Source organism: Gavia stellata, chromosome 25, assembly GCF_030936135.1.
Source record: "Gavia stellata isolate bGavSte3 chromosome 25, bGavSte3.hap2, whole genome shotgun sequence".
NCBI classification, from domain to species: domain Eukaryota; kingdom Metazoa; phylum Chordata; class Aves; order Gaviiformes; family Gaviidae; genus Gavia; species Gavia stellata.
The window spans coordinates 1497196-1522586 of record NC_082618.1 but is presented as its reverse complement, the minus strand read 5'-3'; the positions used below and the strand labels follow the sequence as shown (position 1 = coordinate 1522586).

Genomic DNA, 25391 nt, shown 5'->3' with positions numbered 1-25391 from the left:
TGCCCACTAAACCATGTCTCGCAGTGCCATGTCCACACGTTCCTTGAACCCCTCCAGGGATGGTGACGCCACCACCTCCCTGGACAGCCTCTTCCAATGCTTCACCACTCTCTCAGGGAAGATATTTTTCCTAATATCCAGCCTGAACCTCCCCTGGTGCAACTTGAGGCTGTTTCCTCTCGTTCTATCACTTGTCACTTGGAGGAACGGACCAACACCCACCTCACCACAACCCCCTTGCAAGAGCTGGTCTGTCTTCACCCAACTGCATCAGCCAGTCAAATAAAAAATGCTCCATCTCCCTTGCATGGATTGCCTCAGAGGCAGGTTTATCTATGGGAAGTTGATGGCTCACAGTCATCTGCCCTTTCCTTGTGTGGTGAAAGGCAACATTTCATGGCTTCCTCCCTAGTCCTTCCTTGGTGAGTGTAAATTCTTTGAGCCAAAAACATGGACTGCAATGCACTGATAACAGAGAAGAACCAACAGCAAGGACTTACCATCCATGTCAAGGCGTTGCATGATAATCGCCAGCTCCACCTCACTGGGCATGTATCCCAAGGAACGCATTGCCATGCCCAGCTCCTGCTTGGATATAAAGCCATTCCCATCCCTGTCCAGCACGCGGAAAGCTTCACGGATTTCTGTAAAGCAGAAGGAAAAAAAGAGGAGTTATTATGGTGGAGGTCTCCCTCATCAATGCATCTGAATGCATGGGACACAAAAGCAGCATATATTGCCTTTTCTAATGTTAATGTTGCATATTGATCATTTTAAGTCAGTCTAAACATGGTATGTTCATATACACACATATATATGTGTGTGCGCGCACTCGTCCATGCACGCCTCTGTATGCAGATAGACAAATACAAGAGCATCCACACTCACACTGCCTATTTTCAGTACGAAATATCATTGCAAAATTATTTATTCATTACACATTGAACTCCGTTTCTTTCTGCAGCACCTGCCCTGGACTGCTGTGGGTGATCCATCCTGATCTACAGTAAAGTCTCCCTGCATATGGCTTCACAGCAAATCCCAGCCCCGGGGGCTTCTCCAGCAGCCCCTCTCCCAGCCCCTCAGCATGTCTGCAAGGCAGATTTACTTTATGTCACACGGGCAGACCAAGCTCTAACTTTCTCCAACAAAACTATGTGAGCAGGAACAGCTGGGTGCTAACTGCCTCCTCTGCAGGGTACGGAGCTCTGCAGCCAAAGTCTGGATGCACACGTTCTCCCCTGTCCGATAAATGTGGATGTACATCTTTTAAACCATACCCGGGCAATTTCCATCTCTCACTCCTCTTCATAGCTTTTCTCTAATTTATAACTGGTTTACAGCAATAAACAGCCTCAGATCAATAAAAATGCTGACGGCACCAGAGGAATCACTTCCATCATTCTTCCTCAGCCTGGCTGATCTTCTGACATCTGACTTTGTTTTGCTTTTTAATTCAGGCATATCCCCCTCCAGCCTTTAATAGCCGCTCTCCACTCATGCAGCACACTGAAGGACACCCACGCATCCACCGCCTCGACAGCTCTGCATGTTTCCTGCTCCCCACAGACCTCTCAACTTGAAGCCCCACCACCAAGCTCCCCAGATCTGACTGTTGCAAATGCCAAACAGAGAAATTTTAACGTTTCAGCCAGCTGGGAGCCTGTTTACTTGAAAAGATTTGGTTGGAGGTGGGGAAAGAAAGAGGTGCTGATTTCTTAGTTCTGGTTAAACGGTCTTTGCACCATGCTGTGGTGAGAAAAACACAGGATGCTTCGTCATATCTCTTGTGGGAATAAGGATATATGGAAAATCAGCATGCTGGGAGCTGCTGCAACTTTGCTCAGAGGAGTTTAATCTTCACGTGAAAGCATTTCATTGGTGAAGCAGGAGAGAAAACCCAGCAGGTTTGGTTTTTTTTTTGTAAAGACACCAATTAAAAAATACTATATTCTCTATCAGGAGACAGATTGGATGGAAAACGTTTGGTCATCCCTGCGTAGTTCAGGCATTAAGTCTCAGACAAGAAAACATCCTCGGTCCTGTCATGGACTCCCGGCACATCACCTCCCTATGCCCTCTGCTCCCAGGTGTGAGGGAGGCACCGGCCCCCCGCTGCAGTGGGGTGTCCTCAGTCCTCTCAGGAAAAAGCCAGGAGCATCATAACCCACCAGGAGATGGTTTCAGTGACATCTTTGTTAACAGGTTATTTAAGCTTTACAATTCAAAGGCTGCTTCTAAATCACCTCACATCAAAGTTCACCACCTCCCTTGACAACACCGGTGAGTTAGCAAAGTCTGCTCCCATTCCCATGTGCTGCCTTCTGCCACGTGTAATACCCTGGTGATGGGCCAGGGCCAGGGCCAGGGCCCCGCTGCGACCCACTGATTAATCTTCACCGCAACTGTGGTTATCATCGTGAGATGTGATCAATTTTTAATCCAGCCAAAGGGCCCACTGATGCGAAAAGGGAAGATTCTATTAATTCCAACGAATATTGGGCCAGATCTGTAATATCTGCACTTTGGGTTCAGGTATGCATCAATGGTGGCTTCTTTAAACTTAAATGCTTCACCTTGTCTCCCTGCCAGCCCAAGCTGGTGTAAGTTCAGTGATACGAAAAGATGGTGAGGCTGTTCAAAGCGAGCTCGGCTGGAAGTATCGGTACATAATGCAAAGAGCCTTTGGAGTAGGAACGAATCCCATTAGACACTGCCAGCTGTAATGAAATCTATTTTCATATGCTGTGTTGAAAGCTAAAGTGCAGTAAATATTACATTGAAATCAATTAATTTTAAAATAAACTTTTGACAGCTGAAGACGAAAGAACTAAAAATACTGCAGGGAGCTGAGAAAGTATTCTAGAAAATAAAATATGAGTCTACCTTCAGAAAAGTTTACATGTGAGTTAGACTGATCCAAATTACATGAATAAATTACATCTGTACAGGGGCCCCGCTGTAGGATATCTGAATGCCAACATCGAGTGAGCATCCTCTTCAGATACACCGATTTCAGAAGGTGCGTTTAACAGCACTGCAACCTTTGAGCCTCGACCGGCGGAGAAAAGCCCACACATGTGGGGTCCAGCTCTGTTCCATACCTCTCCGAAACCTGAACTTTTGACCAAGCCTGAAACATCCTTCACACATCAACTCCTGACCCCAAATGAAGCTTTTTTCACTCATCAGTCTATAAATACCACTTGTGCAGAGGTATATTTGAAGAGCTATTTATAGGTTGAACACACTGTACACGAAGCAGCTATGACCTCAGTCAGTGCCTCCTCTTTATCTTTACATGTAACACCACCTCCTTATCAGCTTTTCTTTATAGTGATTCCTTCTCCTCCGACGTACTCGCGGGTGCTGTCCTGCACAGCACCCGGAGTGTGAGCCACAGGCCTGAGCATCCTCCCCAAACGCAGCTCCACCAGCTCTTCTCGCCGACACTGCTGAAGAGCCAGTCCCAAACAGCGGTCTATGAACCTGTGGCACCCTGGCTGGCCCTCACCTTTATTTCCAGCTGTTAAATTTCATTACCCAAAGCTAAAAATACATCAGCACTTTCCCCATATGACTTTCCCAAAGAAGTCACCATGGCAACTGATGCTCCTGGCTCAGAACTGGGAGCGGATGTGGTCCATGGAGTAAATCTCTCAACAAAGACATTGCTGGGGCTTGGGAGAAACTTGGAGACCTCTTCCATTTCGGCTGGAAGCTGCTCTGCATAGGGGTGCTTTACCCTTGTCAAGAAAAGCAGATCCCTCTTTAGTCTTTAAAAGGGAGAGTAAAGATAACAGGGGGAGTGGGTGTCAAAGCGATGCTGCCCCAGCAGCTGCTTTTCCCGTTGCCCAGCCTGGCTGGCAGCAGCCCTCCGCACCGAACCGAGCACATATATTCAGATTACACTTCCCTTGGGGCGTTAGCTAATATTAATATTTATTCCCCTTTCCACTATAAGTATCTTCTTTTACTCCCAAATATGGGAAGGTGACACAGAACTATATTAGAGTATAAAAGGGAAAAAAGAAGAGCAAGTCTAGAAAGATTTAGAGAACAGAAAGTTGCCCATTTTGTTGGTGATGGCACTGGCCTGAGCCTCAGGAAATGTCACTTCTTCTCAAGGAGCCCAGGCTAGGACCTGAGTGCCCTTCTGCGTGCCTCAGTTTCTCCAGTCCCCGGGAACAGCGATACTGCTCCTCTAGACAAGGTGATTTCAACACAAAAGTGCTCCCCTGACAGCCGGTGACTATTAGCAGCACTAAACCATCTCACTCCCAGAATTAATTCAAACAGTACCCGCCAGCAATGCTGCTGCAAAGAGACTTTGTCAGGTGGACCATGCAGGGTGCTTAATGCTGAACAGCGTTCAAGTGAATGAGGGGAGAGAAGGGATCAGCATCCGGCCCCATCCTAACTAACATCTTCATTAATGATCTCCAAGAGGGAGCAGACACAACGTTAATTAAATTCCCAAATAATACAAGGCTGGAAAGAGTTGCCAGGACAAAAAGTCCAGCAAGAAGGAAGGAGCGCTTTGCGAATGGGACAAGATTTCGGAGCAGAAGGGCCCTCGCCTGAGAGTCAGCTGGGCCGAGGCAGGTATGGTGAGCTGGGTTCGAAGGCACGTTTCTCGGGAAAGTTTAGCTCAGTGTTTTTCCCCAGGTGAGGATTTATGTTCCACAGAAGCCGGGAGCACAGCACTCACTTCTCAGAGTTATTTGAGCATTCAAAAGCTGCGTATGGGGGGTTGCTTTTAATTCATTCCCCCTCTCTCCTCACATTTAACAGCTGCACCTTCCAGCTTCCCTATTCTGGAGCCCGTGGCCATCCAATTAGCCCCACACTCCTCGGGGAAGGAAGAAAAGAAGAATCAGGGAAAAGGATGATTTTTTTTATTACCTTTCTGTAGGGCGCAAAGCAAGACCGCTGTCACACTCGGACCTGACACCCAGCCCAGAAAGTTGTTGACTCTACATCTGCATCCAGAAAGATCCAAAGACAACGCCCTCACCCACCCGCTCACATCACCCCCACTCCAGCCCCTCCCTTCAAAACACCGCTCCGCACCCACGGCTGCCCCGGGCCTGACCTTGCGCTCCCTTCCCCGGCTCATCCCTTCTCCAAGTTCAGTAGCAGGTTTATTTACAGATTATTTCCCTCTGACTGGTAACTAGAGGCAACCGTCATTATTTCTTGTTTTGCTTCCTGAATGAGAATGAATCACGATTATCTGGGAAATAAATTCAGCCTGAGCCATTGGTGTCCACTAGCTACCCTCGGGCGCTGCCAATGGTTTCAGGTTATTTCACTGGGTATAAATACCCCCATAACAAATTTTGTAATTACCCTGTAACTACGACACCCTAAGTGCACCGTAATTACAATCAGAGTCCTATACGGTTATTTGCATTAGTATGATAAGAGAAGAAATACCACCACCCAAAATCTTGCAAGTCATCTCATTCACTTAATTGCAGGTTTGGGCACCAAAGTACAAACTGAATGATCTAAAAGCTGCAAATAGCACGTCCTTGAGTGAACTGTTAAGCGAGTCTCGTAACTACTATGTCTGTTTTAAAAAATGGAAATTTCCATCCCTCCATCTGCTATTCTTACGCTTGGTTTTTTTGCTGCAAATTGCAACAAAGTGTCAAAATAACTATATTTTTCATCTAATGGAAACGCCACCCCACCCCCCCCAACATATTCCGATTGAAAGTGTCAAAATATTTCACTTGGTTATTCTCAATCTCAGCAAAACAGTTCAGCATCCCCACATCAAACTCTTTCACCGCAACCTGGAGCCGTGTCTACCTGATCGGCTGCAGCATCTTGCCAAGGCTCAGGCACCGACACCAAACACATGCAGCTGGAAATGAGGCATAAACACCCGGGTTTAATAACGGCCTCAGCTCTGTGGCAGCTCTGGGAGACACAGCTATGTCAAACAGGCAAAGCAAACTGGTGCTAGTCAGCTTGATGAAGTATCTCAGCTCAGAAAGGTCTGCGTCAAAACTAAAAGTGCCTTGTCTTGTTTTTCCTTAGGGGGACTTTTTCATACATAATTTGGCAGATTTTTTTTTCTTCCCCAGGAAAAAATGATTTGTGGAAATGACATTTCCTGTGGTTATGCTCCCAAACACATTTAACACTTGCCAAGTAACCTGAGGGGACACCCCATTACCATATAAATGCACAACATAACGGCTATCTGCGGCTCCTAGATACTCCCTTAAATGGAAGCTTTTAGTGCAAGCAACAGGGGCTGGACTGGGGGTACTGGAGGGCAGGCCGGCGCGGACAGCAGCACTCAAACGTCTTTGCACAAGGCTGCTCCGCAAATGTGGCTGCATCCCTTCTGCGGGCGGCGCGTGCCGAGCAGCGTGTGATTGCACGAGCCCCGCAGCATCGCACGGAGCCAGCGGGGAAGCGCGGTGCTGAAAGCCAGCTGTCAGAAGAATTTGGCAAAATAACAACTTCCACTCTTCCCTACAAATCTCCCTACCGTGGCCAGAATTTCATCCAGGAGACAAGCAGGGCTCCCCTTCAGCTCCTCCCAACGCCAACAGAAGGATGTATGGGGTTGGAGGTGCTGTGCTGTGGCCCTCACCATTAAATGATGCAGAATAATCAAGTCTCCAGTGCCTGAGAAAGGTACAGGCTGGTCTTGAGTGGTGAGGGATGAACTCAGAATGAAAGAAGTGAGGAGGAGGTCGGAGAGGATGCAAAGGTGAGAGAAGAGCAGGGCTCGGCTCATGGAAGTGCTTTCATTTCCATCTGCAATGCGCTGAGGAGGGCAGGGAGATGGAGGGGACATCCCAGGGACAGAGAAAAGCTATTTCACGTGAAGAGCAATATTGGTCTAAGAACAAATGGATATGAGCAAATTTAGCCTGACAATTAGGAGAAAATTTCAGAGGTGAGCAATGACTGCAGCATTTCACAGTGGTGCTTCACCCATTCTGGGCAGCTTCGGTTTCTGTGACCAAGTCCCCTCTAGCAGTAGAAACTGGCTTCAGAGACCTCTTCCAGCCCACACCCCTACTCCTCTGCGTGCTAAGAAAATTTTTCTTCCACGTATATCAGTGCACACTGCAGCAGTCAGCATAAAACCAAGGTGATTTCATGTTAATTTTTACATGACAGATGACGTACTGAGGTTCATCATCTGCCAATCCCTGTTTGAAAACTTTGCTCAGATCTCTGGTCCTCCTGATGTATTGCTGCATCCTTGGCTCTGTGGTTCCACCCTCTCAACCAAACGGCTCATAACGTGGGTCTTTTTTTGAGCATCCACAGTCAAACAAGTCATTATAAATAGCAGCATTAGGACGCGTGTTGGCTGCATAAGCAAATGTCTCATTTCTATTCATTGGATGGAAAGCATCTTTTTAAAGGTCTCAGCATTTTATGCAAGACTCCACTGCATATCACTGTCATTCTGCAGGAGATGGGTGTGGAGCCAGCACTGCACATGATGCCGTTTCCAGAGGGGCATTTTGGTCTCCTGGCACAACCCATGGGACCCTGTGTGCCCGCAGGCATGTTGGCTGGGGTATTCAATGCAGCCATCAGGAGACACCCTTCTTTTGACTTGTTCCACACACAAAACTCTGCAGCTAAGAGAAAGGAGAGGGCTCTGTACCTCCAAACACACAGATCAGGGCAAAATATGTAAATTCAGAAAGCTCTGCATGACCTGCACCATCTCCTCTTGTGCTTCTTTTGTTCTTCTCCTGTCATGGATTATTGAGCCGCTGGAAAATGCCTTGCAAACAGCCCCAGAGGCCCACGCCTGTTTGTCTCCAGGCAGCTGCAGCTCGGCCACTGCACACTGTTGGTGAAAGCCACTTCTGTCCTTGCGTGGACCCTGTGCTGGTTGGGCCCAAGGTCCTCTCCAGCTCTGGTCTCTGTGATGGGACTGTTACTAAGGTGGGCAGTCAGACACAGGGCTTCTGTGAGGCTTTCTGCAAGTGTTGTAGAAGTGGATGTTTAAGGCAGAGTAAAAATTCATTGCTCATTCTTGATGGAAAAGGAAAAGGAAAAGGAAAAGGAAAAGGAAAAGGAAAAGGAAAAGGAAAAGGAAAAGGAAAAGGAAAAGGAAAAGGAAAAGGAAAAGGAAAAGGAAAAGGAAAAGGAAAAGGAAAAGGAAAAGGAAAAGGAAAAGGAAAAGGAAAAGGAAAAGGAGGAGAAGCAACTCCTAACAGTGAAGAAAGATCACCACTATGAAAGCAGATAGATTTAAGGTGCATGCTACAACTTTTGTTTACAACTTAAGAACATGCTACTAAAACGGTGAATAAGGAGAGAACAGATTTCCAAAGAAACCTCAATCTCCTCTTTCACTACTTCTTTTTATTAGAAAACAATCTTTATCCTTCCCTCATCCTTTACATACAGCAGGAACAAAACATTTTACCTCCCATGACACTACACTACTTCAGAGAACCTCATGCACAGTACATATTCTCCTGGGAAGAGCTGAGCCATGTAGAGAATTGTTTAACTTCACAACATTTTTGTAGGCTGCCTAGACATAAACCTGTAATATCTGGGAGCTGCTGATTTAGTTTATTGACATCAATACTCAATTCATCATCAGAAGTGAAACATTTGCTGGACGTAAATAGGTAATGAGCTTAAGACCCTACCCTGGAGCATCTCGCAGAACAAGAGTGATTTGATTCAAGATTGCTTAGGGATGACTCACATTAATGTTGAATAGATAATGGCCGCCCATCTTTTTTTTTAATATATGTAATTTGCATCCTGTACTGATTTACTGCTAGAACAGTCTTCATACATTTCTTACCAAATGAGAGTTTCAGTTTGTAGTCTTGCCTGGCAATAACTGCGTAGGAAATATAACTTCTCCCATCATTTGTAGCTCTTTCCCTAGACTTTGCAAAGGTGGCTTAATTAGACTTTGAGCACTCTCTGTAGGAAATTTACTACCCAATATTCAAACGTAGGTACCTGCCATTTAGAATAATGTCCTCGAAACAGCTATGCAGAGACCCATTTGTTACAAGCGTCTCAAACACCCAGAGAGTTGGCTCTGACACAGATGATAAGTTGGCATCCTTCCTCCTATTGCAAAATGACCCTCGAGTCAGGACAGGCAGTACCTGTGGCAAGTTTTACTGGACTTCAATTGCTTTCCCAGTCCCTCTGCCTTTAATTAACTTCCACATGGCTACCCAGTGGCACATTAAACCCAACATAATATGTTCTTACTGTGGTTATACTAAGGACCAGAGAAGCATCTCGGTCCCTGGCAGTGGCTGCTCAGGACTTATGAGATGAGCCCACACAGCTCTAAGTCCATGGTGAGATATTGCTCATTGCTCTTCCACCAGCTCCTCCAGCTGGGACAGGAGCAACGCCTTAGCATCCCCCTAGTCCCTTTCTGATCAGCAAATCTATCACCTGGCCCTTGGACTTATTCCCACTACTTGTTTCTCTGGTATCACCACCCCAGACAAGAGACTGCCCCTTGGAAGGACCACACTATACCTATGATTTAATGCTTTTCAGTTCAAAGTTGCCTGTTCCCGTGCATTTTCTGTTCCCCAAGTCCCAGAATCGACTCCATCCCAGTTTTTCTCCTTAAAAGCCAAAGTGATTATAACACATAAATCGCTTCACCAAGAGCATATCTTATGAACAGAAGCTCGGCCAACTGAGTCTGACTTGAATGCACCCTCTCCAGTTCTCCCTCTTCACTGTTTCAAGGCTCAGGAATATGATCAACAATCCTGGCTCAAAAGGAGGAAAACTGCCGAGCTAGCTCCGTTTTGAAATGAAACTTTCTGGGAAGCACTCAATAACGCCAGAAATGCTGTCTTGGTCCGAGTGCCAGAGACAAATTATAATTTCTGCTATTTATTCACAGAAACTCAAACTCTAATGCAGTGAATTAAATTCTTATTTTCCCCTTGGTTTGGGCCAGTGTTTTTCCCCCTTATTTTCACTTCCAGTTGCCCAGTAAAAATGGGTACCTCTTTACCTTCTCTGGCCAACAATCACTATAGACTCTGAATTCTGCTGAGCACTTTTACCTCAAGGTGATCTTCATATGTCCACAAATCCATGAGAAATCAGTAACAACCTGACAGAAGAGCCGGGCTGTACACCTCGCTCCTCATTACCTGAACCCTGCTCCACCAATGCTCCACGACCTCCGTTGTCACCTATTAATTACACCAGAAGCTCCCTTAGTTACCCAAACGGACTCAGAATCGCCATCAGATAAAGAAGGCTGCTTTGAAGATGAGATAAAACCAAGGGCTGCAAGCTCTCTGTAATGCAGACAGATGTGAGAGCTCATTGCAGGAGAAGAGGAAAGGAAAGGAGAACGGAGACGGAGAAGCCCTGGATGCAGGCAGGAGGGATGCAGGCAGGAGGGATGCGGTAGAGGCACTGCCCAAAACGTGAGCTCTGCCGGGTGGTAAATTACAATCCTGTGCTTGGTTGGGTTTTGGGCAGCTCAGCTGTGCACTGCCTCTTCTTCAGCCCTACGACAGCCGCGGTCAGGCCACGAAGGATCAAAAGGGTTAATATTCAAATATTCCAGCAGAAAGAAAGGTGAGGAAAATACTGCAACAGTCAGCCCCTCGGTTTGCTTTTGTTTTGGTGACTTTGCAGTGTAACAAAACCAAAGCTAATCTATCATTCCTGTTCAGGAATTATTTCCAGGAAAGGCTTCACTGTGGTGAAGTCCCAATATTTCATGGCCATGTTATTTAATATTTTAAAAAGTGAAATCATAAATTCAAAACGAAACATTGCAGCATTACTGAAATGAAGCTCTTCTATTATTTTCAGTTGAAAAGGCCATTGTCAACAGGGAGTGTAATCAAATCTGCATTTTTCTGATGGAAAGTGTTTCCACCAGAAGAATTACAATCAGCTTGAGCTCCCCAGCTCCCTCCATACTTTTTGGTCCAAGTTTATTGCTTTACAAAGTACAAAGCAATTTGAGAAATCTTTTCCCAATGTGACTGCAAAGCATCATTGGAACATACTCATTTAGGGACAGGAAGCACCGAAACACAGCACAGCAACACTTTCAGCCCGTATGCAAAACTGATATAGCTTCAGCATTTTTTTTCAGCAATTCCAAAGCATTTCCTTATGCAGATAGCAGAAAACTCATTGCAAATCACTAAAAAATCTGTATTTGGCCCTGAAGCTACATTATCTGAGATTTTCGTTCTCTCTGGCTGAAGGTGCATCTATAACAGCAGAAGTTATTCTGATACTGTATTAAGATCTATTGGAGGGGAATGGAAATTGCTGTAGTCTTTATCTCTGGCAGCATCCAACCACATGTCCTGGCATATGGGACATGTTCTGTTATTCTGCATTTGCTGACCCCAACCCATTGTCTCGCTAGTACAGTATTGTGCTATACCAGGGCTCCCAGGCTGCCATACACAAAGCATAAGGGGAGCTCTGCCTACTCAGGCTGCCCATAGACACTCATCAAACAGCTGAAAATTTGCTCCTGAGCAGGTCTGCAGCCCTGTGCAAAGTCAGGGGAGTTGCTACAAGGGTCAGGGTGAAACTCAAACAAAGCTCCTTCCTAAATCCTGTCCAAAATCCCAGAGGTGCTTCCTCAGATCACGCTCTGCTAGGGTGGGTTATGGCCCGAGAGGCTGAAACTGGAAGGAAAATTAAAGAGATTTTCAGAATATTTATTGCTAAGTCAACCTCAAAAAGTCTGGTTTGCATCCACACAAGCCTACCCCAGGATGTGTTGGCTAAAGACAAAGTAGTCAGCCAGTCCCAAGGTTTTATAGAATCATAGAACGGTTTGGGTTGGAAGGGACCTTTAAAGGTCACCTAGCCCAACCCCCCTCCAATGAGCAGGGACATCTTCAACTAGACAAGGTTGCTCAGAGCCCCGTCCAACCTGACCTTGAATGTTTCCAGGGATGGGGCATCTGCCACCTCTCTGGGCAACCTGTGCCAGTGTTTCGCCACCCTCAGTGTAAAAAATTTCTTCCTTATATCTAGTCTAAATCTACCCTCTTTTAGTTTTAAACCATTACCCCCTGTCCTATTGCAACACGCCCTACTAAAAAGTTTGTCTCCATCTTTCTTACAAGTCCCCTTTAAGTACTGACAGGCTGCAATAAGGTCTCCCCAGAGCCTTCTCTTCTCCAGCCTGAACAACCCCAACTCTCTCAGCCTTTCTTCATAGGAGAGGTGTTCCATCCCTCTGATAGTTTTTGTGGCCCTCCTCCAACAGGTCCACGTCTTTCCTGTGCTGAGGACTCCAGAGCTGGACGCAGTGCTTCAGGTGGGGTCTCACCAGAGCAGAGTAGAGGGGCAGAATCACCTCCCTTGACCTGCTGGCCACTCTGCTTTTGATGCAGCCCAGGATACAGTTGGCCTTCTGGGCTGCGAGCGCACATTGCCAGCTCATGTCCAGCTTTTCATTCACTGGTACCCCCAAGTCCTTCTCCACAGGGCTGCTCTCAAGCCCTTCATCCCCCAGCCTGTATTGATACCATGGGTTGCCCCAACCCAGGTGCAGGACCTTGCACTTGGCCTTGTTGAACTCCATGAGGTTCACATAGGCCCACTTCTCAAGCTTGTCCAGGTCCCTCTGAATGGCATCCTCAGGCGTGTCAACCGCACCACTCAGCTTGGTGTCATCCACAAACTTGCTGAGCGTGCACTTGATCCCACTGTCTATGTCATTGATGAAGATATTAAACAGTACTGGTCCCAATACAGACCCCTGGGGGACACCACCTGTCACTGATCTCCATCTGGACATTGAGCCACTGACGACTACCCTCTGGATGTGACCATCCAACCAATTCCTCATCAACCAAACAGCCCATCCATCAAAGTCACATCTCTCCAATTTAGGGAGAATGGTGTTGTGGGGGACCATGTCAAAGGCCTTACAGAATTCCAGATAGATGACATCTGTAGCTCTTCCCTTGTCCACTGATGTAGTCACTCCATCACAGAAGGCCACTAGGTTGGTCAGGCAAGACTTGCCCTTGCTGAAGCCACGCTGGCTGTCTCCAATCACCTCCCTGTCCTCCGTATGCCTTAGCGTAGCTTCTAGGAGGATCTGTTCCATGATCTTCCCAGGCACAGAGGTGAGGCTGACAGGTCGGTAGTTCCCAGGGTCCTCCTTTCTACCCTTTTTAAAAATGGGTGCAATGTTCTCCTTCTTTCAGTCACCAGGGACTTCACCTGACTGCCATGATTTTTCAAATATCATGGAGAGTGGCTTGGCAACTATATCAGCCCATTCCCTCAGGACTTTGAGGTGCATCTCACCAGGTCCCGTAGACTTACGTAGGTCCAGGTTCCTCTGGTGGTCACAAACCTGATCTTCTCTTACAGTGGGAGAGACTTCGCTCCCGCAGTCCCTGTCTTGCGGTCCATCCACTCGAGAGGTGTGGGAAGAGAGGCTGCCAGTGAAGACTGAGGCAAAAAAGTTGTTGAGTACCTCAGCCTTCTCCTCATCCCTTGTTACCAGTTTGCCAGTTGTGTTCATCAGGGGGAGTATGGTTTTCCTGAACCAAGCCATGCCCAGCCTTATTTCCAGCCAAAGAAATCAGACAGAGATGCTATAAAGCCAGTTTAAAACATCTACAGCTGGAAATGTAAATGGATAATTGAAAATTGCTCACTGATATGAACAAATTTACTCTAGCAATCTGGACGCTCACATTTCTGAAGGAGATTAAGTGAAGCATGTCAGGTCACTGAGATATGGAGAGACCTGCTCAGGGCCCTCACAATGTGAAAGGCTTTGCATGCATATTCAGAGAGAGCTTTTACTTGTAAAGTGCTTAACAGTAGATGTAGGACAAACTTTTCTGGTTTTCTTTTTACTATGTTTATCTTTTGCAGAAAACAGGAAAATGCTTTATTAGAAACCTTGCATCTTCCAAACATTCCAGGAAAGCAATTGAAATATTTGCATTTCTTTCCTGCTTGGTTATTTGAATGAAAGCACGGTTTCTACATATCAAAGGCACATAAAAATAAAGCATTACTAAGAATAAATATCTGTACTTTTTCTGTGCTGTGTACCTGAAAGCAGTCTTTGTGAATTCAATTGTAAAATACGTGTTGGAGGCAGGCACAGACAATCCAGCTTAAAAAAATCACAAGCTTTAAAGACTGCTTAAATAATGTTGAAGAATTCCTTTATTTTCATTTTCTACCTTTCAGTAACTTTTTTTTTCTTTTTTTTTTTTCCTTCCCAAAGACAGGAATGAGTTTGGCAACTCCTTCTCTGGTGAAATGAAGAGAAATGTTGCTGGCATGAGGGAAGAGAAATGAGATTTGGGCCCTTTGCTAGTACTGAGTTATTGGACTGGGACACCAAAAAAGACAACCTAATTATTTCAGTCCTTGAAGATCATCAGATCTATTTGGGTCAGGACAGCGGTTAGCAGAGTAACCTCGCTCTGGTTCTCCAAGGTTTAATGCTCTCTGAAGCCATTCACAGTGGAGTGAACATTCACCAAAGTTCACACATCAGACCCAAGAGCGATGCTCCCAGGCCATACCAAGGTCTACCCACCTCCCCACCCCACCTCTGACAGTGGTACCCATATGATGGTGGAGTTGGCAGTTTGGCCCCTCCATAGAACCTGCTCTAAGCCTTGAGTTATTTAAGCTTTGAAGAAGCCAATGTCAACAGGCGATAAAGTGCCAGTAAGCGTTTGCCTCCTCTGGCTGGTACACTGAAACACATTTTTTAAAAAAAATGCATCTTTTAGGTTTAAAACATCCATTTTACACTGCAGAGCGGGCTCGATGCCTGGTGCAGGAGGATGGACTGTCTGCAAGGGATCCAAACTTCCCCAGCCACTTCAATCATTCAGCTGAGGCAGTCTCTCCCAGCTACAGAAAAGGCTACAAGGACTCTCAGCGGACACCTTCTCCCTCCCTGCTTTCATGAAAATATACCATGTTTTTTCCAGCCAGTGCTCATTGGAGAGCATGTTGTAAAGTTAGCCTCCTCCTCCTGGGAGGCTGGCACTTTGGTACCCATGACCAAAAATCCAGCTCTTCCTACAGCTGTCAGGTTGTACCCACTGTACACACTATGGGGCATCCTATGTTGGGTGAGGTCACCAGAAGTCCCAAAAAAGGCTCAATTAGTTGAGAAACAGCTCTTATTTTCCAACTTCAAGAGTAAACCCAGCACTTCACACCACCGCAGTCTGTGCACAGAACATTAGAACTGCATGCCTGAGAAAGCAAGCCCCGGAGGGTTGGAGACATCTTCATCTCCTCTTGGCCACAGGTCTTCTGCCAGTGTCCTTCAGCCAGCCTACAGGACACCATCCACTAGAACACAAGTGGTCTGGGGAGCACAGCTCCTCATTTCTGGCTGTTACTAATATGTTGCTTTGCCATGAATTAAACATTTCAGGCATTTAATAAGATAGGGGAAGAATATCACCAAAAGGAGGAATGAGATGTCGGTAAGAGAGAGAGAAGAGATCTTCCTTCCCTTGTCTGCAAGAGCTGCTCTCTTACCTAGCAGGGTGAGCCCACTGTCCAAGAAGCAGGTCCTTCAAGCCATGACACGGCTCTTCACCGCTAACTAGCAGCCTGCTCTGCTTCCTTCCCGCACAGCCCACCTTCACCGATCTATGAACTGCCTCCTGTGACATACGTGGAAGGACCATAATGATAAGACACCCAAGGACATTACTCAGGAGAAACAAAAACTACAGCAGGATTCATGTCTTATGGATCAAGGAAAATTTAAATGGAGAGAAGCCACCAAAATTGGGTGACAGCAGATGCACACAGTATATGGGACAGTATACAGCCCCTCTCTTCCTTCCACCACGAACCTGGTTTACACCAGTCAAACAAGACGAGGATTTGATCATAGCTCCTGTTTCCCATGTGTTGGTTCCCATCCAAACTAATGCCAACGTGAGCGCTGAACACGAGAGCTGCCTTCAGAGTTTTTTTGTTCTTGAGAACGAAACAGCAAAAGCTGAAAGTACAGTAAGTCTCTTCAGAGAGGATGGTTTAATTAGCTGGCATGATATCAAACCTGAATGGCTTCTGACATACAATTACAGTGCATTGTCTAAGCTTGAAAAAACCATGTAACCTGCCTTTATCATCATTTCACTCTATGTTCACTTGATCCTTTAAAAATATATCACATGTTCACATTTCAGTGGCCATTTCAATATCTCCTGGTCCTTGGAACAAATGAACATTTCTAAAAATAACATAAAATCTCACAACCTGAACACATAATCAAGTGCATAGGCTGCAATTGCCTTTCAGAGATGATATTAAAATTCAAATATGTTCCTTCCAACTATGGAGAAGTCCAGCTTAAGCTCTACTTGGGAGGAAATAATTTACGCCCGGCCATCCATCTCTGTCTGGGAGGCAGAACAACATCTGAAGTTGGGGAACAGCCTTCCCCAGCATCGCAAGCCAGAGTGCAAAGATGACAAAGCAAGCTATGCCTTATTTATGTGACTTCAGGTGCTGGCACCCTGATGAATCCCTAGGAAAGATGCTACCAGAATACAGGTTATGGTTGGAAAATCCTCCGGCAGATGTTTGAGCCTCCTCTTGCTCCTCCTCCCTAGACCACTCTCCTCACGTGCATCCCAGCTGTGCTCCTGGAGTGCCCTTCTTTCATCGGGCTGCATCGCTCTCCTCCTCTCCTGCCCCTCGCGCCCACTACACAAGTGTAATCCTTCTCCCCCAGTGACCCATCTCCTCCCACTCTCCGTCTTCAAATAATTTTAAATTTATTTCCTTTCTCTCACGTCAGCCTCATGCTGCCCATTTCAGCTCTTTCTCCAGTTCCCTCATTTCTTCTCCGCTGCCTCTTATGCATGGCATGAGAGAGTCCCCAGCTGATTTCCAGCTGTCAGTCAAAGCCCTGGTGCTTCTTGAAACCAAAACGCATTAGGGATGATAAGGCATGATTAAGCCCAGACACGCCTCCCCCCTTTCTCTGCACCCACCAATTCAGGGTGGGAATTAGGATGAGAGAGGCAGCCCGTTAGCAAGGTGGCAATGAAGTCTGCAGTCACACTACTCTGAGTATGCCCTGCCAGGGTCCATACGTGGATGAGGGAGCAAATTTACCAGGAAGGTAAATAAGTGACTGTCCTCTCTGAGTCACTGCGGAGCTTGGTGGGTGTTTTGGGGCACTACAAGATCCTGCTTTGCACAGAGGCACAAAGCTGAGGTTCTCCGAGCTACACAGGGCAGACAGGTACTATCTGTTGCAAACATAAAGCCAATTTAATTAAAATACACCTGCTTAAACATCTTAAAACGTAAAGGGAATTTATTAATAAATCAGACTCAAATGCAGGCATAAGTAGAACCTCACACTGGGTGCAGAGCGATTTATACACATAAGCAAAATAGATCAGTCTCACATTTCTAGAAAAGGACACCAGATGTCTTTGACGTCATCTAAATTATCTCTATTTTTAAAAGTTACTCTTTTCCATTTGCTGCCAACTCAGAAAGTCCAATTTGCCAAGATAATATATCTAGTGTGGATGAAGATCTCCAAACTTGAAGTATCAGTCTCTTAGCAACCGTAGTACTCTTTGTATTAAAACTGAGCACAGTGAAACTGTCATCTTCTGTAGCCTTTTATGCACCTAATCAGTGAATTCCCATTAAAGACACAACATTGGAAAAATGACATTTAGGATTCTAGATGCATACAGAATATATATACACACATATATTCCATATACTCTCTCCACAGAGGGACAGAGTATTTATAGTAGGTAGACATGTCAGGGAAATATGTGGCATATCTTATTCATGCAAGGAACTAGATAAGAAATGAGAAGCTTAATATAACAAAAGGTGCAGCAAGAGCCGATAAGAAAAAAAAATATGAAATCATGGGAAGAACTTTTTCTTCCATCTGGGTCTGATTCAAGTGGTGGCCTTTAGGCAGTGGGCAGGGGTGAGATAAAAGAAAGCCTCCCTTTTCTTGTCTGCTATGCTTTCAGCCCAGTGCTGGAAGAGCCATTTGATGCCTCTCTTTCTCCAAGCCTACAAGAGTTCTGGAAAGGGCTTTTGATTCCCACCTTCACATCTGCTTCTTCCAGCCCTGCACGGAAGCTCACGCTACTGGTAAGCGTTCCTTGGGTAAATAACACTACAAGGTTCTCTGCAGGAAGGTACGGTGTTGCAGAAGTACGTGAAACTGTTTTGAATGTAGAAGGGATCACACGAAACAACTTCTTTCTCTGTCTCTGGGTCTCCTGTCTTTGTGGAGCCCGTCTGCTGCCTACTCAGCAATTCTGGGCATTTGCCTTCACAAACATAGAGAAACTTCAGAAAACAAAATGGAAACATGTCTCCTGAAACAATAGTTCAATATAGATAGTCTAAAGTAGGTTTCTTATCTCCCTGCATCCCTGCAGGGCTCCGGTCCCATCTGAAGACCGAGCCATACCTTCTCCCTCTGCCCCCAGGACTCAGCCTGAAGGTGGCTTGACCTGGCTGAAATCCCCATCCTTGACCTCGACCACAGGGCGAGCAGGACCAGAGCCATGGGGTCTGCATGTACGAGGACCAGGAGACAGGACCAGTTTGGGAGTTTAGGCACCAGGTACATTTCTCCGCTGTGGGCTCTTGAGATGAGGACTCCGGCAGCTAAATCCCACAAGCCGATTCACCAGCCTGTGCCACGGACCAGACTCACCTCGATGGCTGGTGGCGGCCAGCAAACAGTGAGGGCAACTAGCACATCTCCTCCTCCTGAAACCATCTGAATTGAAACTCTGGACTGAAAGAAGAGGGAGCAGCTCTCCGAGCTGTGCTGTGCTCCATCCTGCTCCCTTGCAGCCGCATCTCACACTGCAGCCCCATCCCGCCAAGAGCACGTCCCGGGTGCTCCCAAGCGCTGACTACTGCAGGTCATCCAGACCTCCAGACCAGCAGCTTATTGCTTACCAAGCACCACAGGTGCCTTGGGAAGGGATGAAAGCAAAAGCCTCAGAAGAAGCCCACAGGCGGGTGCCTGCCGCTCCACCACCGTGCAAATGGGCACAGACATCTCCTTGAAGCTTTTACATAGCGGGACTTGTTTTCTTTTCCCTCTCTCCTGACAGATAAAAAGAAAAGGAAATCAATTCAACCTCTACTCTACTTCAGCTCTGATCTCGGCTCCTCCAAGTATTGCCGGCCCCACTTCTACAGCACTCACAATAGCAGCCCTCGTATAATTCTGTTATATCACTGCAGTTGTTATTTATGTCATGATGATTGCATTGCACTCAAGGGCAGAGGGAAGAGACGGTGAGGTCCGTTTAGATTTACAAGACAGAGTAGCTTCCCCATTTTCAACAGGCTGTATTATTCACCGTGGGTTTACTTACTGGCTCATGAAAAATGATTGCAAAATGATCTAGAGCTGACCGTACAGCACTTGATTTCAAATGCATTTTAAGCAATCAATCTGACAGCGGGCTTCGAGGACTGCCACACAGGTCCGCTACGTGCATACTTCATTGGCTGTCTCAGGTTGCTGAGGGGGGAGCGACTCACCGCTAAAATAAACATTATGGCTAAAGTTTTAGTAAAGGAGGGGCTGACGTAGCTGCAGCTCTCACGTAGCTCATCCTCATCGGCTACTGTCATTATATCGCTCACCTGTATGCACTGCCCGACTCACTTTTAACAGTGTAACACCGCAAAGAGAGGTTTTTATTCATGATCATCAACTATTAACTAATTAACTGCAAATGCAAGACATCAGCATAGACACTTAGGTAGCATGTGCAGAGTGCAGCAGCAGGCTCAATATATCATCACAATATACACGTACAATATACGCCACAGACACAATACTCACACAGTGCCTACCTCTAAAACTCTAAAGCTCGACTGCAAAGTGGAACTGGTCCCAGATTAAAATTGCATTGAATTTCCCACGGCAATAATGAAGTTGTTTGATAAAATTACTCTGGAAGTATTCCTTGCAAATATTAATCTATTTCGATTCATAAGAAATATAATAAAGAAAAAACCACCTGACAGCTCTTGGCAGCTTTGCCATTAAATACATCATTAAATTCCAAGTAAACCTAGTCCCTAGTCTAGATTCCCAGCATGAAGAAACTAACTGCAGGAAGAAAAAGGCTCCAGCACTAATCCCTTTCCTAACGCAACCACCACACAACTCCCTAAATGGAGCAAGGGGGCAGGCTCAGAAGCATGCCCCGCTGGTTACCTGCTCTGGGCAGTTCCAGAGGTGTGCAACTGCTCTCCCCCGGGAGGGGTCGGCTCAAGGACCCTGTTCCAACACCTGCACAGCTTTATTCAGAAGTTTGCTGTGAAAACCCCTTAGGAGAGAGACGACCAGGGGAGCATCTCGCTGAGAAAGCGGTGACAAGGGAGCAATGTTTCTAAGTCAGGCCAGAGAAGATTAAGTTTTTGAAAGTTGGGGGGAGGGAATTTTCTGTTATATTCCCACCCCTTTCCCATGAAAGCAGCTTCTCTCTCGAAACAGAAAACACGCTGCTGGTTTGTGTCCCAAGCTGTGATGCAGCTTCCGCTTGCAGAGACTCCCCGCATTCCTCTCCAGCTGAGCCCGCTGTGCTGGACAAAATCTGCCTGTTATCTTGGAGATGTTACTGCACTAAAACAACATCACCAGAGCTATTAGGAAAGCTGCTGCAAGTTATGCAGGTTGCCAATAGCTCCAGGGGATTTCACAGTGGCCAACGATAACAAGGAGGAAGGAAATCCCAGCTGTGCTCCTTCCACAGGTTGTATCCTGTGTGCCAGCTACCTGCAGAGGGGGACTGTGCCCCAGCATGAGCACACTGGAGGATCCTGGATGCAGAGGACTATGGCTTTACAACTGTGCAACGCGACCCAGGAGGTGGGAGAAGGACAGAGATAGCTGCTTGTTCTTCATCACCATCTGAGATTCTCTTCTAGTGTATTTAAGCAACAGTGCAGAAGAGCAAAAAGGGAAGAAAAATCCCAAACAGGTCAGCTTGTTTATTGCTGTAGCACATCACAGAATCACAGAGTCATTAAGGTTAGAAAAGACCTTTAAGACCATCAAGTCCAACCACCAACCCAACCCCACCATGCCCACTAAACCATGTCCCGCAGTGCCAGGTCCACACGTTCCTTGAACCCCTCCAGTGACGGTGACTCCACCACCTCCCTGGGCATCTTATTTGAGTGCTTCACCACTCTCTCAGTAAAGACATTTTTCCTAATATCCAGCCTAAACCCATCTGGTCCCTCACATACGCAGTGCTACACAAATCCCAGCAAGGGACTGGAAGGGCTCTCAAGAGGTCACATATCCCCTATGCTCACCCAAAGCCTGGATGAAGCTCACCTAGGGCAGTGTTTGTCAAGCTGAGTTCATATCTTCCCAAGGAAGGATATTAAGGAGGACCTGAAATGCTCAAACCGACCAAGGGACAACTACGTATCTCCAATTACCAGCAGCAGTTGTGTGTCCACGCCTATGAATGGCAATAACAGGCCAGAGTAAATCTGATGCTCAGCCAAGGGCCCATCTTCAATCAGATCCAAGACTTCCACAAATTCTTCCAGTTCCTTTATGATCACATTTACTTTTGTTTGTCCTGTAGCAAGGAGGTCCACGGTTTAACCATGTAATATGTGATGATCCACTTTCTCTTCTTCTGAAACACCTCTTCCAACTTCCATCTGACATTTTCCAGCTCTTGTTTTAGAACAGACAGCAAACAACTATTCCTTGTTCTCATTGTCCACACCATTCAACCCCTTTATATACGTAGATTTGCCACATCCTCAGCTGTGTTCAGGCTGAAAAACCTTTGTCTAGCTATCACACAACCTGCTTCATCTAATCTGTCGTTTCAACTTGGCCCATTCAACCATTGCTAAACACTCAGCGGTCATCAGAAACACTGGACTTCCACCAAACCCTTCAGAAGATCATCAGTCTCTTGCTGAGCCCTTTTCACTAGAAGAAAATAAAGAAACCTCCAGGCCCCCAAAACCAATCCCCTAAATACTCAAGGCGGAAATCCCACACCATCTCACTGCAGTCATCAGCAGTACTGGAAACAGCTCCCATGGGAACAGGAGCTTCCCCAAGATCACCGTGAGCAGGTCAACAGGGCTAGGAGCTTGGTTGCATCCCCATACCCAACACCCCTGAGAAGCCAGTGAGGTCTACTGGGAGGGACTGGGTTCTCCTATCCATAGGAGTCCATATCAATCTTCAATGTATTCATATGCCCTATTACCTTAACATCTGAATACCACCCTGCTACACGCGTTTATGCATCCAAGATGTGATGGGGAATAGCTTTTATCTCCAGTCCATGGTCAGCCAGGGCCCAGGGAGTGACAGAGAGCAATACTTGGACTCCTAAACTAGACACACGCAACGGGTCAACAGCAGCCGTCCATCTTGGCCATTTCCAGCGTGAACCCACCAGACCATTTCCACCAACCTCCCGGGGAGATGGAAGCAGCAGCTTGGCCAGTGGTGCCTCCGGTGCTACTCAAATCGGCTGATAACGGCCAGACTCACCATTTGCAGAATGGCCCCATTACAGAAAAGAGGAGAGGACGGAGAGCAGCCAGTAATTGGCAGGGTCTGCCTCTTTCCTGCCTCACTCTCCCCATTTTAATGGAAAAGCTGCAGAAACATTCACACTTAATTATGTAAAATGCTGCACATGGGCCCAGCTGCAGGGCCGAGCCAATGTATATCACTTCAGAAAGACATCATTGCGTAATTTCTGTCAAGTAATTAGCGTGCTCCGCAGCACACCAAGCTGAGAGTTTTACTAGCGCTAAACAAGGTTAGCAGATTTGTAAACAGCTTGCTATGGAGTAATATTTTTCTGCTCATATCGTCTAAAAATATCTTGGGAGAATTTGCTCCAGTACAAATGGCTCTGCTTGAAAGGGTTTAAAACAACAAAAAAGGTTATGCTAATTCAGAGCAGGTTTTCGCTTTGTTTGCCTGCCTGTCGCTTGCTTTTTGGTTCCTAACTTCAAACAGTTACACAGCCCAGAGCTCGGCTTTACTAAAACACCCAGTTTCACCAGAAATGAAATAAAAACTACAGTAACACCTAGCTCCATCCCTTCCCCACTTCCTACATGACCTTATGCATGGACAAACTACAGCTTCTTGTTCGTTTTACTGCAGGTCCAAGAGAGCTGGGGTCCCACGTGGTAGTTGCTGTACCACTGGATGGGAAGGCAGAGTCTCTGCCCCGAGGAGCCGTGGGAGGAGAAGACACCTGGGACCAGTCTGAAGCTCAAGGAGAGCTCCATGGCTTCCTAAGTCCTGCATTAAAGATTTCACTCCTCCTAAGACCTTGCATGTGGCATCCACACCAGGGCGAATGGCATCCTTCTCTGAAGGGAGGAGGATGCCCAGATGATTCTCCAGGAATCGAGATTTGCTATTTCCCAGCAGCTTGTAGACAACCTGCATTCGGGTGAGAGCAAAAAGGTATTTTACTTCATCTGTTAATGCTTGAGTTGCCCATGGGAGTCCTCAGGTCCTTCCATCTCACTATCCAGTGGCAAGAAAAAGCTTGTTTTATGCACTCTCATTCTAGGTGAGCTCACCACCATCTGCAGCGCGGACTGAAGGTGCTAGGAGGGATTCAAGTAACCAATGCTGCGTCACCAGGAGCAGATCCTGACTCCTCGGCTGGGCTGGATCCTCAGCTCCTGACTAGGTTTGTAAAGGACACGTGTCCCCAGAGTCAGCAGCTGTAACACCAAATACTCTCAGTGGGCAAAGCTGCTGAAAAGACGGTGCAGAGAAACGAACTGTGCCATACCTCTACCTGTCTTGTAAAATCAGGTTGGTAACGCTGAACCTGAACAGGGCTTAAATAGGTTCATATTTGTGTCAAGTCACTGTGTCCTACCCTGGGGCCTCCCAGAGCTCCGCGGAGTAGCCGTGGTGGGACTGTGCTTTCCACGGCGGGACCCCAGACTTCACTGGACCACAGTCAAATGAACAAAACACGTGCAGTTTGAGCACTTGCAAGAGTACCTATTTTCCCCTTTGCTTGTGCCAGGTTCGGCCATTTTAGCAGTTAACTCTGTTGGTTGATTTGGGAAAAAGCAGGCCATCGGGAGGTTTGTTATTCCATCCACGCTTATCGTTAGGAGGCTGCTAATGAAACCACAGAGACCTCCTGATGCCCGGGAATGGCAGAAAGAGGAGTACAAAGTGGCACACTTTTTACACTTCATTGGGAAGCTTTATAAATTAATTGGAGTACAAAGTCAGGTCTAATTGATGTTTGTATTGATTGAACTGCTCCAAGTCTTAATTTTGGTTGTAAAACTCACTTTAAAATAGAGCCATTTATAATTAAGACAGGATTTGTAATTAATGGAGTTTTATACTCATAAAACTGCCTCTCTCATCAGTCTAAATTAAACTCCACATGAAAGTTTGTGCAAATTAAATACAGTAGATGCCAAAACCACTTTCTCCGAACTCTTTGCTATTCTTATTAATGTCAAAACATAAGTGATTTGGAGATGTGAAAAAGTGATGAAAATTTGTATTAGAAGAGGTGACAGCAGGGAAGGGCACCCCATGGCTTCAGGGAACCCTGCGACGGTGCAGGACACCCATGCCCACCCCATGCAATGCAAGCATAGACAAAGACATCGCGGTCATGCTCAACACGTGACAGCGGCAAAGCCGTGAGCCATTTCCCACATCCCAGTTAGAAAATTAATATATCGTCCCTCTCGCACAATTGTGTCAAGTCGTAACACAAACTTGCTTTTAAAAATACTTTGTTCCAACGGAGCCACGCCAGGCCACCAAGCACAACAGGGGCTTACAGGGGGGAGGGCTCCCTTGCCTTCACATGCCAGTGGTTATTTAAAACAAGGGCTGCGACGTGCCTGGCCATGCCTCCGAAACCTCCTCAGCTGCTGGAGCCATTAATGAAATTCTCCAATTCTGGTAACTGTGGTTGACCATATGACTCTTTCCAACTTGATCTCATCGGAAATCTTTACAGCCATCAACCACAATATTTACAAAGCACAGACAATTTTGGGCTTGTTGCAAGAAAATAAATCATCTTGGACATATGTACATAGATAAAAGTTCCTCAATAAATCTGTTTTCCATGTGCGAGAGTCAGCCTTATCCTTATCTAGGTAATTAGCTATTCGCTTCTTTAAAGGCTCCCATTTAATTGGGATTGCTGTTCTTAGTGAATATCATTTCCTCTTCCCAAAAGGGCTACTACTATTTTTGTACCTTTTTTTTCCTGGCTGCCACATTCTGGTTTTCCCACTAAAATTAAAAAGTCACTGCAGCACTCACCAAGTATTTATGGTTTGAAGAT

General features: G+C 46.3%; 1 protein-coding gene across 2 annotated transcripts in view; it reads right to left on the bottom strand.

Annotated features, from left to right (window-relative positions):
• The window catches only part of CALN1 (calneuron 1), a 133155-nt gene that overhangs the window by 70136 nt on the left and 37628 nt on the right, over positions 1–25391 (bottom strand). For both annotated transcript variants that reach the window (XM_059829425.1, XM_059829426.1), the window contains one exon: positions 501–644. In XM_059829425.1, coding sequence (XP_059685408.1) covers positions 501–644 — 144 coding nt within the window. The remainder of the gene's footprint in view (positions 1–500; positions 645–25391) is intronic.